Source organism: Pipra filicauda, unplaced genomic scaffold, assembly GCF_003945595.2.
Source record: "Pipra filicauda isolate LSUMZ 115617 unplaced genomic scaffold, ASM394559v2 scaffold167_size3244652_pilon, whole genome shotgun sequence".
NCBI classification, from domain to species: Eukaryota; Metazoa; Chordata; class Aves; order Passeriformes; family Pipridae; genus Pipra; species Pipra filicauda.
This window is the reverse complement of record NW_024104184.1, coordinates 36,672-50,800: the sequence shown is the minus strand read 5'-3', so window position 1 is coordinate 50,800 and position 14,129 is coordinate 36,672. Positions and strand designations below refer to the sequence as shown.

Below are 14,129 nucleotides of genomic sequence, written 5' to 3'. Positions count from 1 at the left end.
GTTAACCCCAAAGTTACAGAGCTTTATATGATGTGATCCAATGTACTTGGTACTAAAAGGAGTTTAAAATCAGGTTCAGCCTGTTTCTGATGTTTAACAGCTTCAGAGAAGGTTGGTTTGGAGAGAATAAATGAACTGCTCCAATATGTTTACATGCTGACAAAATAACAATTACACAAGTTACCTGAGTAGTCGTATCTCATCGGACCCATCCACCGCTTCTTTTCACTATCTTTTAATATATCTCCATAAAAACCATAACCCAGCAAGGATACAGAGTATTTCAAAAACATGTTGTTGTGATGTACAGAAGAGACATCCAGAGGTTGACAGTCACCTATGAAGATTATAAGTGCAAGGTTCTATTGACATTTTATTTGCAACTGCAAACGTGGTAGTAAATTTAGCATTGCAAAATCTTTAAAAATAAAAATACATGTTGTATTTGTCATAATATATGTGTCACATATGCATGTATTTCTTATTAGTGCAGAAAAGGAAAAACAATTTTTAAATTAATACTAATTTAATCTCATACTTTAAAAAGTATTAAGTACTAAGTGAGAAGAAAGGGCTTAGTATGCTAAAAATATATAATGAAGAATTTACACTCATTTACCCTGTAGCAGTAGGAGGGGATAGAGCGATAGAACCATTTAGATTGGAAAAGACCTTTAAGATCATCAAGTACAACTTAGTTAACCCAGCACCGCCAAGTCCACCACTAAACCACGTCTCTAAGTGGCATATCTACACATCCTCTGAAGACCTCCAGGGATGACGACTCAGCCACTTCCATGGGCACTCTATATCAATGCTTTGACAACCCTTTCCCTGAGCAGATCGATGCAGTATCTTCTGTACATCTACTGGATACTACTTAAACCTGCATGTCATACTATCAGAGGATAATTCAAGCTAGAAGGAGCCTTAGGAGGTTTCTCATCAAAGTAGGTTCAGCTACGAGGTCAGATCTTGTCACTCAGGGATTATCCAATCCTGAAAATCCCTACAAACAAAGAGTACACTACTTCTCTGATGTCCTCATAGTGTAAGCCTTGGAGTGGTGGGTGCTGTGGGGGGGGGGGGGTAGAGGGCAGTGGAGGGGGTGTTGTTGCTTTGCTTGTTTGATATTTTGGTTTTTTTCTTTTGCAGGGAAGTTGGACCAGATGATCCACTGTGATCCGATGATCTGCTGTGGTCCCTTTCAACCTGACCCATTCTGTGATTCTGTGACTTAATAACTAAAATACTATGATAGTATGATACTAAAGGCACTCTCTCTCCAATCCTAATCCAGTGGCCTAAACTCTACAGATGCTGGGCAGAGTTAGCCATACGTTAGTTAGAGAAGCACAAGTGTAAACCTTGGCAACACCAGAACCTAAAACTGCAACTGTGAAACACTCACTAAGAAGTGATAATGAACTAATTGCCATTTGGAAATTCTCTCCTTTGTGCTTACGGATCATCGTTAAAACTGAATACCACCTTGCATAATTTTTCAAATTCAGTATTAAGAACTAGGTTACCATGTTTCTTCAGTATATGGCAGACAGGATGGACATCACAAATCACAATGCACTGAATATGCCAAGCTGTCTCTTTTAGTCCCTGTGCAGTTGAGGGATTCCATTACCAGGGGACTTTGAGAGTGGCAATGTCAGCATTCCTGCTTATAACAACACACTCAAAGAGCAGTATTTGAAGATCAGTTTTCTTCCCTAGTTGTTCCTGAAATATATGACTTACAGATGGCAAAAAAATGGGAATTATCAGCTAATTCCAGTCAAGCAGAAGCCATACTTCTAACTTGGCATGGGAACACTGAATTGCACAGGACAATTGGACAACCAGGACAAAATACTACTATTCAAGTGCATGTGCACTTGAATAGCTTTCTCTAAGACAGATATACATATCTAGAGAGATACAGTCCAACAAATGATACTGCTTAATGCATTTTACTATTTTCAAAAGAATGCCATAATGCAGGAAAACTTTAGCACCAGACAAAGTTTCACAATGTTATAATCCCTTGAAAACAGTGAGTTACTAGAGAGAAAGCAATTAATTTTTAACCTCCTGTATTCCACATTGGGGACTTAAATCCTAGACAAAAACTTCATATTTCAACTCAGCCATTGTGTTCAAACTACATTTCACACACATATAGAAAGAACTAAATGAAATTAGTATTTTGGGCTATTTTCATAATTTTCATAACAAAACAGCAAACTGTGACCACCCACCGACAATAATATGAAGAGCTGATGTTACTGGATCAGAAATGCCAACAGTTGAATAGCATATGCAATCTGTTGATCCTAAAAAACAAAAAACTAGAGATCAGTTTGTATATTTGCAAAACAAGTATTATGGCCATGGTCCTCCAAAATAAAAGCATTACGTTCCTTTGGTTTGCCCCTTTCTATTTTACAGAACAAAGATACAAATATTATTATTTAAGTTGTAACATTTTCTCCCAAATGAGTACAAGTTATCTCTCTCCATACAAATAACAAACATTTTCACAATATAAGCAATAAATATATAGCAGTTAGTGAAGGGAAGTAAGTTAATATATATGGAATATTTCAGGATTATATTATAGCTTTTATATCAATTAAGGCAGGCATACACTGATTCTCCTTTGCTTATGATTTCTTGCTCATTGAGATCTCATGAAAAGAAGAGAGGTTGACTGGTCTCTTGTTTTTTGTGGTACTGATCTAAATTCCAGGATGTCAACATCCTCTCCTCCTGCAGTCTTAAACCAGAAACTTCTGCCCAGTTCTATTATTTGAAAATTAGTAAATACTTGCTTTCAGGAATTAGTTTCTAGATAGGGGAGCAAAATGGATAGACATGTACCTTTACAGTCTTGATGCAAAATACCTACAAGAAGAAAGGGGGGAAGCTTTAGGTTTCACCTATGTGCTGTTTAGAAATGGACAATTCTCCCTGAGCCCTATAAAAAACAAGAGCCTAACATAGGGATCTGGTTTCTACTCTGAAGCAGGGACTTGGAAGTCAGTTCCAGACATACAGAAGCATATTTGTTGCAGCACGTAACTCCAAATTTGTCTTATATTTTCTCCCATCACTTTCATGAAATTGAATTCCATCAAAGTCAAGGCCAGATATCTGCAAAGAAAAACTTACTTTGTCCACATTCATGTTGTCAGATTTGCTACCAGTACACTAGCTGAAGAGCAGCTCAGATACAGAGTACTTAATTTCTGAGGCCTGATCAAATTGAAACAGAAACTAAAACTGGAGGAATGAGCAATCACTATTTAAAAGCCACTTTTGGTTCTTTTTCACTTAAAAAACAGGACATATGCAGTCAATAGGAGCAAAGACAATCCTTTCCCCTCTAATTCACTTCTCAGAAAATGGACAACACTTCACCTGCCTATGAATGGCACAACAGAAGCTTCTACCAAGTAAACACTATGCAGAAATCTGCCACAGTGAACAAGAAGCAGCTCCATGAGCCAACTAAAGAGAATTTAAATATAACAAAACTGCAGAACAAAAGAAACAGTGTGACTAAATAAATCTCTCGCTACAAGGCTGAGGTTCAAGATGGTGCAAGTGTACTAATACAGGCATATGCCATTGCACAGAAAACAGGACTCCAATTTCACTCAATACCGTAATAGACAAGGTACACAGATGATGATCTCATGTCACATTTAGAGTTTTATAGCAAAAAATATTAAGTAGCATTTGGAAACTGAAGCTATATTTTACTGCCAAGTTTTTCAGTTTCATTTTGCCTCCTAACTCGTGAATTTCAATTAGGCAGAAATAAAATTCTCATTACTTTTGAAAAGAAAAACAAACAAAAAAACCTGAGAGATCTGACCAGAACTTTTACTGTTGAATGTATAAGCCTAACACTTCATCCAACCTTTCTCATTTATTCCAGACCTGTGTGCATTCTGCTCCTAGAATTACCTTAATCACATTTGTCTTGATGTAAACAGAGCTTTCAAGTAGTATTACACTACAGGTGGGAGGAGAAGAGGGTAATTCATGAAAGCTACATTTCGACACCAGAAGCTTATCTCCCTGTGATTTTCTGTAGTCATTAAAAAGTGATTCATCTGTTTGGCAATTACATAGAACTTATTTTCATTTCTATTCATTAACAAGCAAGGAAAGGCTAAAATTAAAACTGAAGTCTTAAATTAATTCTGAGACTCTAAAATGGGAGACTGGGGAAGACATCAACACTTTTTACCAAGTGTCAAATCATCCCTCTGCCTCAGACATGACAGAGGACTATCAGTAAACAGTAAATGTTTTTTTCTCTCTCAGAGCTTGTAGTATGGAGCAACAAAACCAGTGACACACTTACATGGAGGTAATTATGGCATTCCTTATATACCTGCCAAGAGAACATAACATCACACCTAGCATGAACCTAAGGAACTAGTTTAAAGGTCACAAAAATGTTCATGATGACTAAGGATTTGAATGTTTTTGAATACTTTTTATCCAAACAAGAATTCTAGACCATTAGGTGGGTCTTCAACAGATGCTGAAACAGCACTCAGAAGAGATGCACACAAATCCGGCTTATTTCATCAGTATATGTCTAATATGAAAAACAGGATTAGAATGCAAATACAGCTTGAATAATATTCCTTGATTAATAGTTTAGGATTGCCAGAGCACACAGTTTGGGCAAGAAGTTTTCACAGAGCGTGACCCTTGACTAGTGTTAGGCAGTGGCTGTTTTATGCTCTGGTTAAACCAACAGAAAAACTCTGCCATGCTCTGCCAGCTTTTCTTTGGGGATTTTTAATGGCAACAGCCTGAGTGATGGAAAATAAGAGACGTTTTTATGGGTTGCACAGAACTACACGCAAATGTGAAGAAAGTAGTTGGACTGCTTGCTAACTGGGCCTTAATTCACTTAAAAAAGCATCTTCGGTATAGAAACTAATTTTTGCATTGGTGTGCTAGTGGAGAAGAAATTCAGCATGCAAGGGAATGATTAAGTGTCAGGTTAAGACACTTATACATAGCTCTATGTGTGCATGTAACACAGCAGACAATAAATATGTCAAAGCTTCCATTCTGGTCAAGGACATCTTGTCAGGAAGAGCTGATGGCAGCTTAAGCTTGATTCACACAGAGGCCTCACAGGGAGGGCCTTAGGAAGCAAGACATCTGCATATGACAGGCAGATGCAATAGCAGATCAATAGGCTCTACTGACCATATTGATCAGAAGCCCCCTGGCTGTAACATGAGTTTAGATGTCTATCTCACTTGCAGACACCAAATGCAAACATGAAAATTTGAGTCTCAAGTTCAAACTGAAACTCACCCTAAGGAGATTTAACTCCATCACCTAAAATGCCACCATCCACCAGTGTTCAAGTGCTGCAGATTACTCTGCTTGGCTTCCAACTGCTACTCTAGTACAATAACTGTCTTGCATAGGGCTAGTACATTTCAGTGATGGTGGCACCTTGCCACCATATGTAGATAGAGGAATATCTGAATTCTCCGAGCTAAAGAAAGCTCTCATGCCAGATATTTTGGTGTTAGGAGCTTACTGAAAACATGAAGCCTGACCAAACCTGACAGAGTTCAAGCAGCATTTGGATGATACTCTCAGGCACATGGCATGACTCTTGGGGATGGTCCTGTGCAGGGCCAGGAGTTGGACTCGATGATCCTTGTGGATCCCTTCCAACTCAGCACATTCTGTGATTCTGTGAAGTATGCAGAGGGCACATAAACTTGTTTTTGTTAATGTATAATTATTTGGAATCTTTACCAGACTTTATACATTTTCCTTGAAGTCTGTTTATTATTAGAAGGTATTAGTTGTTATACAGGCAATTTCTTCTACGTTCTTTCCCTCCCCAAATATGAAAAATGAAATTTTTTATATAAATACATTTAGTGATTTAAAAATTATCAAAGAAATCCTTCCTTTTAATTAATCACAAGGAGGAATGATCAAGATATATATTTAAATTAGTAAAGAGCACGTACTCCCCATAGAATGTTTTTGCTAAAGCAATATTAAGGAAAGCAAAGTGATGGACTGCACCACACAGAATGTAGTACAGTTAAATCAGTAGATTTCCCCTTTACATGTGAATATTGCTGGATATTTGTGAGTAGACAAGTCATGCAGACATGTGCTCAGACACCAAGTCATAAGCTTTAAATTGGTCATAGAACCACCAAAGTGTTAAGCAAAATCAGATGATTTCCTCGTTGTATGGGAGAGTTCATGCCATTGATTCTGTGGACTAACAAAAAAAAAGTCAAAGTGCTAGAATTAATCATCCGAAATATGATTAGACTACTAACTCAGAACTAGGTTTTCTTAAACCAAAACACACACATGGTGTAGGCAATAAATAGTTATTTTTATGCTTTTATTGATGGAAAATGAAACAAATTACAAACAACTGAAAGTACTAAACTAAGCAGGTGACAGAAGCAAGTCAACTAGATGCTGATCCTATGGAAAATAGTGAATTTAATAAAGAAACAGAAATACTTTTAGAGCTCATGAACATTGCTCCATGATTACTCTTGACAAGGGCAGGTGCTCCCACAGCATACACAGAATCCTCAGACAAATCAGTATGAGAACAAGATTCTGTACTGAAAACAGGAAGAATAGAAACTTCAGTGGGGTTCCCACGTGTGCAGTATTTTTGTGAAGTCATAGACAAAATGTCAAGTGAGTCACACTAATGACAGAGTAACCGCACATTCTTGGGTCAAACAGCACTTAGTATTTTGAAAAAATCTACAAAGTGACTTTTCTGGGAAGTGAGTTTTAAATGACAAGGACTTGGCACATTCAAAAATAAGGGGAGAAGCTACTGTCACAGGGACAGATGAATGGCCTGGGCTTACACTTATATTCCTACTCAAAATTTTATACGCCTTACTTTCTGCATCCAGAGACTGAGAAATCAAGTTTAACATCTGCAGAACAACAGACTGGCTTAAAAAGAAAGAGTTCAGAAGGATTTTGGTCTGGGATTTCTTGATAGATAATCACTTCAGCCTAAGATCAGTAACACAGTATAATGAAAATGGATTAATCCAATAATGGCAAATTTAAGAGATGAAATTAATATCACAAGAATAAGTAATCTTGACTTAGTTGTCTCCACAGCAGGCCCACTACATTAAATGCAGTATTTAGCTCTAAGACTGCCATTTCAAGACGTATAATGGATTTAAAATGCTGAAGGAGGAACATAAAACATTACATTTCAGATTTCAAAGATACACTGACCTATGAAATGAGATGCTAACTAAACAGCAGAGATCATTAAATATTACAAATGTAACTGAGAAGGCTGTGGACATATCACTTGGAGTAATTTTTTAAAAAAAGATAGTTTTTATTGCTATGCTATAGCACATTTTTCAAGAGAATTTTTACACTCTACATGACAGCAATATGAGTCCAGTCATGCTTCATTATTTGACTTGAATCTGTTTTTTAAGTTTGTGAATGATCCTCCACCATTTTTCTACACTCCCTTCACACAGGAAGCCTGTGCCATCTTTAGCATTCTTAACTTCTACAGTTACACATCAACGTGCAGATTATAATCATACTGCATGCTTCAGTCCTAGGCAGTAGGATTGACCTCAAACATAAGAGTTGACCACGAAAAAAAATGAGAGTGATCTGGGCACACTGGGAGCCTAAAATCACTGTAGTTATTAACTCATGTCTACACTTTATTCAATCTTCTCTACTGCTTGGAAGAATTTTTCCCCTATCCCCAGGGTAAGTTGCAGATTTGGGTTTTGGAATAAATGTATTATAATATTATTTTGCATTATTTTGGAATAAATACTATTATGTCACAGCACAGAATAAAGTGGGATGGTTTTTTTCTACCTGCTGAGATCATTAGAGTATTTAATCTAGTAAGTTCTTTTTAACTAAAGAGTCCTCTGACAGCAATTGACAGCTTTGTCCTCCTATTCCGTGCCAAGTTTAATAAGAACAACGAATTACTTTGGCTTACTCCAGAGGGTATAGTTGCAATACTAAAACATTTGGATGAAACCTCAGTGTTACATGCTGTAACAGAAGTTATTCTCTGTTTTTAAATTCTATGGAGACATGCTACTACTTTGAATGCAGTGAGACTCCATGGCTGAACCTGCTTTTAAGGCTAGAAGACATAACTAGCTTTTAAGGCTGGGAGGAAGAAAGAACCAAACAGAGGTTTTCATAGGTGTGCTACAACCTCTAAGTACTCTTAACAGCAAATCCGTTTACAACGGCAATCAGTCAATTTCCACTGGCAGATTTGAAGAATGGCTGCAACTGAGAGAAATTCAGAAGTTAAAACTGCCATTTGAGTAGAAGCCTTTTATTCATACCAATAAAAACACAAGCTATTTCATAAAAATGTTCCATAGAGCATAAAAAAATCACTGGGTAAACTATCTCCATGTATCAGAAGACACACAGAGCTTTAGATCTTAATCTCTAAACTATGGATAGTGTTTGTTTTCAATATCTATTAATGAGCTCTTAGGATTTTTAAATAAAGGTGGGTTATAAAGACCTAGAAAGAACATAGTGGATTAAGTTTTTCTAGATGGATAATTTATATCTCGTTATTACTTTTGGTGTGCTGTATTTCAGGAATATCAGCTAAGTTTAAAAAAAAAAAGTCTTTTCAAAAATTTCACTTATTTTTGGAACAGACTGCTTGCACCAGTGATGGAACTAAGGTATCTGTTGGGGTCAATACATGGCTAGAACTCCATTATATCAAGCAAAGATGAACCAAGAACAGCTTCACCGAGAGCTGAAAAAAAATCAAAACAAAAAAACAACTCTTGATGCTTTCATACTCAGTTTAAAGTCTTTAATGTCTAGATGTGTTAAGAAAGGGTTAAGATTTGTTCAGTGATTTGACTACTTTTTTCAGTAAATAAGCACCTTCCCATATATACAGTAATGGATCATTCTAAATATTGCACAATATACAAGCAGATCAAGATATTTATTATCCTCTTCCAAAAAATGAATTAATAAAACTTTAAGACCAGCTTCCTTCTACACCACTATAAATAATTTTTGAGGGATTTGAATAATGACTTGGAGAAAATATTTGAATTATAGCACTGACTACAAGGCTGTACCTCATGTTAGTTCAAGGAATAGAACATACAGTATACCTTCAAATAGCAAAAGCGTACGATGGAAAAACACAACAAATGAAACATTAAAATGTGTAAGAGAAGAAAGTGACTTGATACATGTTAACAAATTAAAACATCAGTGAATCTCATACTTTTTGGGTGTAATTGGAAAAAAATGCATTAAGAAATTGTTGAAAAAGCAAGGTTAGTATTTCCTAAGGATAAAGAAATAACTCTTAATATTGAGGTTCTGTTTTTTCAATTGTATCTTTTTATGGTCACATTATCACCAGAAGGCAAAATCTTCTGAAAATAATCATGTAAGCAAAAAATCTTTAGTTCAAGAAATTTTCCCAAATAAGGAAAAGGAAGAAAAGAACACTTCAAATTCTCTTCTTGTGAATTTTGTTACACAAACTGACTTTAATACAAAGCTTTAACAAATAAAATCAGGATATACTTAAATACAGTAATTCTGTTATACAGAACCCTTAATGTGCTAGCTAACAAGGAGAGTGAAAAACTATAAGGGGATATTCACATTGCAACTTTTAGATAACTAACATTTATTGTACTGCAAGCAGAAAAGATTAAGCTTCTTCCAAGCAACAATTCAGATCATTTGGATTTGCATACATTCTTCACAAAGATGTAAGGAGCGTAACATTAGTCACCTAAAGCCACACTTACTTCATTTGGTGTATTTTTACAACCTGTGCTAAATTTTCTCAGAAAACTTTATTTTAATTCTAATCAGAAGCTCACAATGTTTATTTCACATCCCAGTTCTTTATTTTAAAGCTCAAGCATCAGACAAGAAAAAGAGAACAACGTAGAAACACTGAACTGTCCATCTGTCTCTCTACAGAGACCTCAAAATTACAGATAAAGAGTTGTTGTTAAATAGATGCAACACTCAGTCCAGGAAGAGAGAGTCATCTTGTAAGTCCCCTTCTGAAGGAACCTTTGAGGACCAAATGGGCAGGGTGAAGTAACACTTGGAACACTAGATGTAAAATAGCAAAACTGATCCAAAGAGTACCTTCATTGTCAATAAAAATAACACTAATAAAATCACTAAAGACCTCAGTTTGAAGAATGAGTTCTCTCAAATGACAGTAGCCAGGATGGCCTGAAAAAGTGGCTGACATGGAGAACTATGAATGTATAGCACCTCTGAAAATGGGCAGAAACTGCAACTTGGTCTAGAAACAAAACTGTTCCTCAGCTGTAGTTGCCCTATACTTGCAGTGATAACAAATGGAGAAAAAGAGAGAGAAGAAATCTTAGCATTTGTTTGGAGTTTGCCAGACCAGTGGGAGGTTCTTATACAATTCTAACTAAACTTGTGGAGCATTTTGAACTGGAAAAATATTTATCAGGTTTATCTGTTCAGTAAATTCCACTCATTAATGTGTTCAGAAGAGTACTACTGCTGACATTTTAGCTCACATTAACACACAATAAGCCACAAAAAAAGAAGTAGTAAATTAATTCTGAAGTTACACATCAAGATTTTATTTCCTTTACAAAATACTCTGCCTAAATAAAATTGCATGTGATCAGTAATTATATCTGGATACAAACAGCTTTAGTTAGGTGCCTTTATGGAATATCATTGTTCAGATCTTACATTTAGGTCTAAATTCAAGAAGTTATGAGTAAGAAAAAATGTCAAGAATTAATGAATAAATTAAACTGAAAGTTAACCCTTTCTTACCAGCAGGAATTATGCCAATCCTTATATTGCACTGGACTAACGATGCTTTGGGATTATTTTGGTCTATGCCAGAGTCCTTCTGAATTCTTCCAACGAGACCATGCATCACTTCACTGAACATGCCGTCCCCACCAACACAAACAACACTGCCAGGAAACACAAATTAGAATGCACACTAACAGTCAATAAACAACACGGCAAGTGTTCTACTTAGGGCATGCACTGGGCACATCAAAAATAGTTGTTCTATTCTCCTCCTCCATTTTTACAGAATATAGTAGCCCAGTCAATTGGCAATTAACAAAAAGCAGAAAAAAAAAATTCAAGCTACACAACTGCAAATGCACCTAGATGTATCTGTAACGTTAGGAAAAAATGTTGGAATGCAACCTACAAAAATCTTTATCCTCTACTGCTGTGTGCAGACAGACAAATATCAGTGGAAATTCACTATACAAATAAAACACTGAACAGGACTGTACATACAGTTTTCTAAGTACACAAAATGGAAATAGGGTACCCTTACTAAAAAGGGAAAAGTTAATATTTGCCACTTCTGGCAAAAGTATATTTTACACAATAGGGAGGTACATTATATGAAAGTCAAAAAGCAGAAGTGCATGCCTGCATGCTCTTTTGAACATGCTGAGAGCCCATCAAACAGACAGAAGTCATGTATATCTACATAATCATTCAAAATGAAACAGAGTTCTGAATGTTACCAGATACAAAACTTTGTTTTGCAAATTTAATTCAGGTCAGAGCTGGTGCAGCAGCTACACAGATCCTCAATTTGTTAAAGCTCAGCAGAGAGTCCAGAGCCAAGCAAATACTAGGAAGTAAAAGACTATTTTACAGCACTATACATGTCATGAACAATAATCAAATGCAGACCCTGAACTCTAAAAGCATCGACATTCTTTAACTGAAAAACTAATTTAAATACACTTTAAAGGAACACATGAGAACCCCAAAGTTATATATGTGGTCCCTAGCATACAAATTTAGGAATGTCTACTGTCACCTATAGTAATAATTTTCAACTCATAAACTAATACTCTTTTATATTATCAGCAACAGATATTGCAGAATGAGCGCTTATTTCATAGGACAAGTTAATTTATCTAATTTTTAAGTATACATGATTTAAATGTAGTTATTGTTGTATTTTCAGCTGAAGGAAAGCTTGAACAAAACAGTCATTTTTTCTCATGAGTGGGGAGGACAGTCTTAAAAACATACGGTGTCCAACTCTAAGTCAAGACCTAGGAGACTGGGAGAGAAGGCATAAAAGGTTATTTGTTTTCCATTTTTATAATTTTTTTTCTCTTCCAATAGCCTATTAGATAATTATATAATATCCATTATTCCTCAGCTTTAGTTTGTCTTATATTTCTCTGCAGACTCAAAAAAAGAGGTTAAGTGGCCAAAAATTTCCAGGTCAGTACAAGGATAATATTGTCTCAGGGTAATTTGCTCAAAGCCCCATCCAATCTGGCCTTGAACACTTCCAGGGATGGGTCTTCCACAACTTCTCTGGGCAACCTATACCAGTGCCTCACAACCCTCAAAAGTAAAGAATTTTTTCCTTATACATAATCTAAACCTGCCCTCCTTTAGTTTAAAACCATTACCCTTTGTCCTATCACTACATGCCTCTGTGAAATGTGCCTCTCTAGCCTTCTTGTAAGCCCCCTATAGGTACTGGAAGGCACTCTAAGATCTCCCCAGAGCCTTCCCTTCTCCAGGCTGAACAACTCCAGCTCTCTCAACCTGTCTTCATAGCAAAGGTGCTCCAGCCCTGTGATCACCTTCTAGAACAAATAGTATATCCAGGCTCAGAGGTGACAATTCTGTGAATGTCTATACCTATCAAGGGTAAATACTGACAGATAAAGAACTTCACATATGCAATAATAGCATGACCAAATCCATTGCAAACATCAGATGACCAATGTACAAGTCACACGTGTGCAAACTGCATGTGTGAAGGCTCCTAGTGAAGAAAATCTGAAAGAGATACCTTTTTATTTTTTGGCTTTATTTTACTAATAGACTAGCATTTCACTTTTTGGAGAGATGATAACAGTAAAAGACATATGCTAGAGTACTTCAGGAGAAGCTAGTCCACAAGACAAATGAGTTTTAAAAGGCGTATGGTCCCTTTTAATCTCAACCATTCTGTGAACTAATTCAAAAACTAGGAAAAAAACCCAGCCAGAAACAGTTCTACAAAGGCTTGTGCAACAGGATAAGGAACCACAGTGATTCATTTCACTTATTTTAAACATGGCTTTTACCTGCACAATATTACAGCATGCTCTGATTGTTCCTCACAATGATGTACAACAGTCTGCTATACAGTAACTAAATGAATATTTTAAGTAACTGTGCTTAGAGAGAAGCTGTTCTGTCACTGAGCTAATAGGTCAGTACATTCAATGTAAGAAATTCTTATAAGGTGAACTAGGAAGAACAAACAGGAAACACGTGCAAGAATTTTAAATAAGCTGCCTCAAGTAAAAACATCTGAAAACAAGTGAAGTGATTATCATTAAGAATCCTATGTTTAGTTGCAGAATTCCATGTATGGGTTTGCCTAACAGGGAATCTGGAGATTAAATGCAGAAATTCATCACTGAATGAAGGGGAAGCCACTTATGAGAACCAATCTAAGAGGACAGTTCAATGACAATTACATGTAGGAATACAAAGAATCTTTTCCTGTATGTAAGCAAAGTCAGCCAAACTTGAAGAAACACACATGTTTATGTGGTTAAACCTTTTTTAAAATATTCCAGTTGACCACATGACCTGTTATTTAAAAAGTAGTTTTAGTACAAGATCTCCTTCCTAACATGACTGTTGACCACAGAGAAAGACTTGTACATGATGGACAAAAATCAGCCAGGCTGCAGTTCCCAAGCCAAATGCCATTCAGGCCCTGTCTGGGAATAGAAGAATCATAAGATTCCAAAAGATGCAGTTCTCTGGCCTATTAGTTTATCTTGGCATGTTAGAGATAGAAAACCAAAAAACCCCACCAAAGAAAAAAATTTAAAAATTCTACAATACAAGACCTTGAATCTGTCAAAACCACTTCAGATACCACTGCAATTGGTCACTGCCAATCGTTTTAAAAAAACAACTTGCTAGTAGTGGACAGGGGCTCATCTGCCTCCCTTTCTGCTCTGTACTGGAATTTCACCAACCATCAGCATACTTAAATCATAAGT

At 36.2% G+C, this 14,129-nt stretch overlaps 1 protein-coding gene across 2 annotated transcripts in view; it reads right to left on the bottom strand.

Annotated features, from left to right (window-relative positions):
• CERK (ceramide kinase) overlaps window positions 1–14,129 on the bottom strand; it is a 41,696-nt gene that overhangs the window by 13,312 nt on the left and 14,255 nt on the right. The window contains exons 6-9 of one of the 2 annotated variants that reach the window (XM_039379409.1): window positions 10,894–11,039; window positions 2,875–2,898; window positions 2,253–2,327; window positions 185–337 (exon numbers count right to left, since the gene is read on the bottom strand). In XM_039379409.1, coding sequence (XP_039235343.1) covers window positions 185–337; window positions 2,253–2,327; window positions 2,875–2,898; window positions 10,894–11,039 — 398 coding nt within the window. The remainder of the gene's footprint in view (window positions 1–184; window positions 338–2,252; window positions 2,328–2,874; window positions 2,899–10,893; window positions 11,040–14,129) is intronic. The other variant, XM_027731903.2, reaches the window with a different exon arrangement.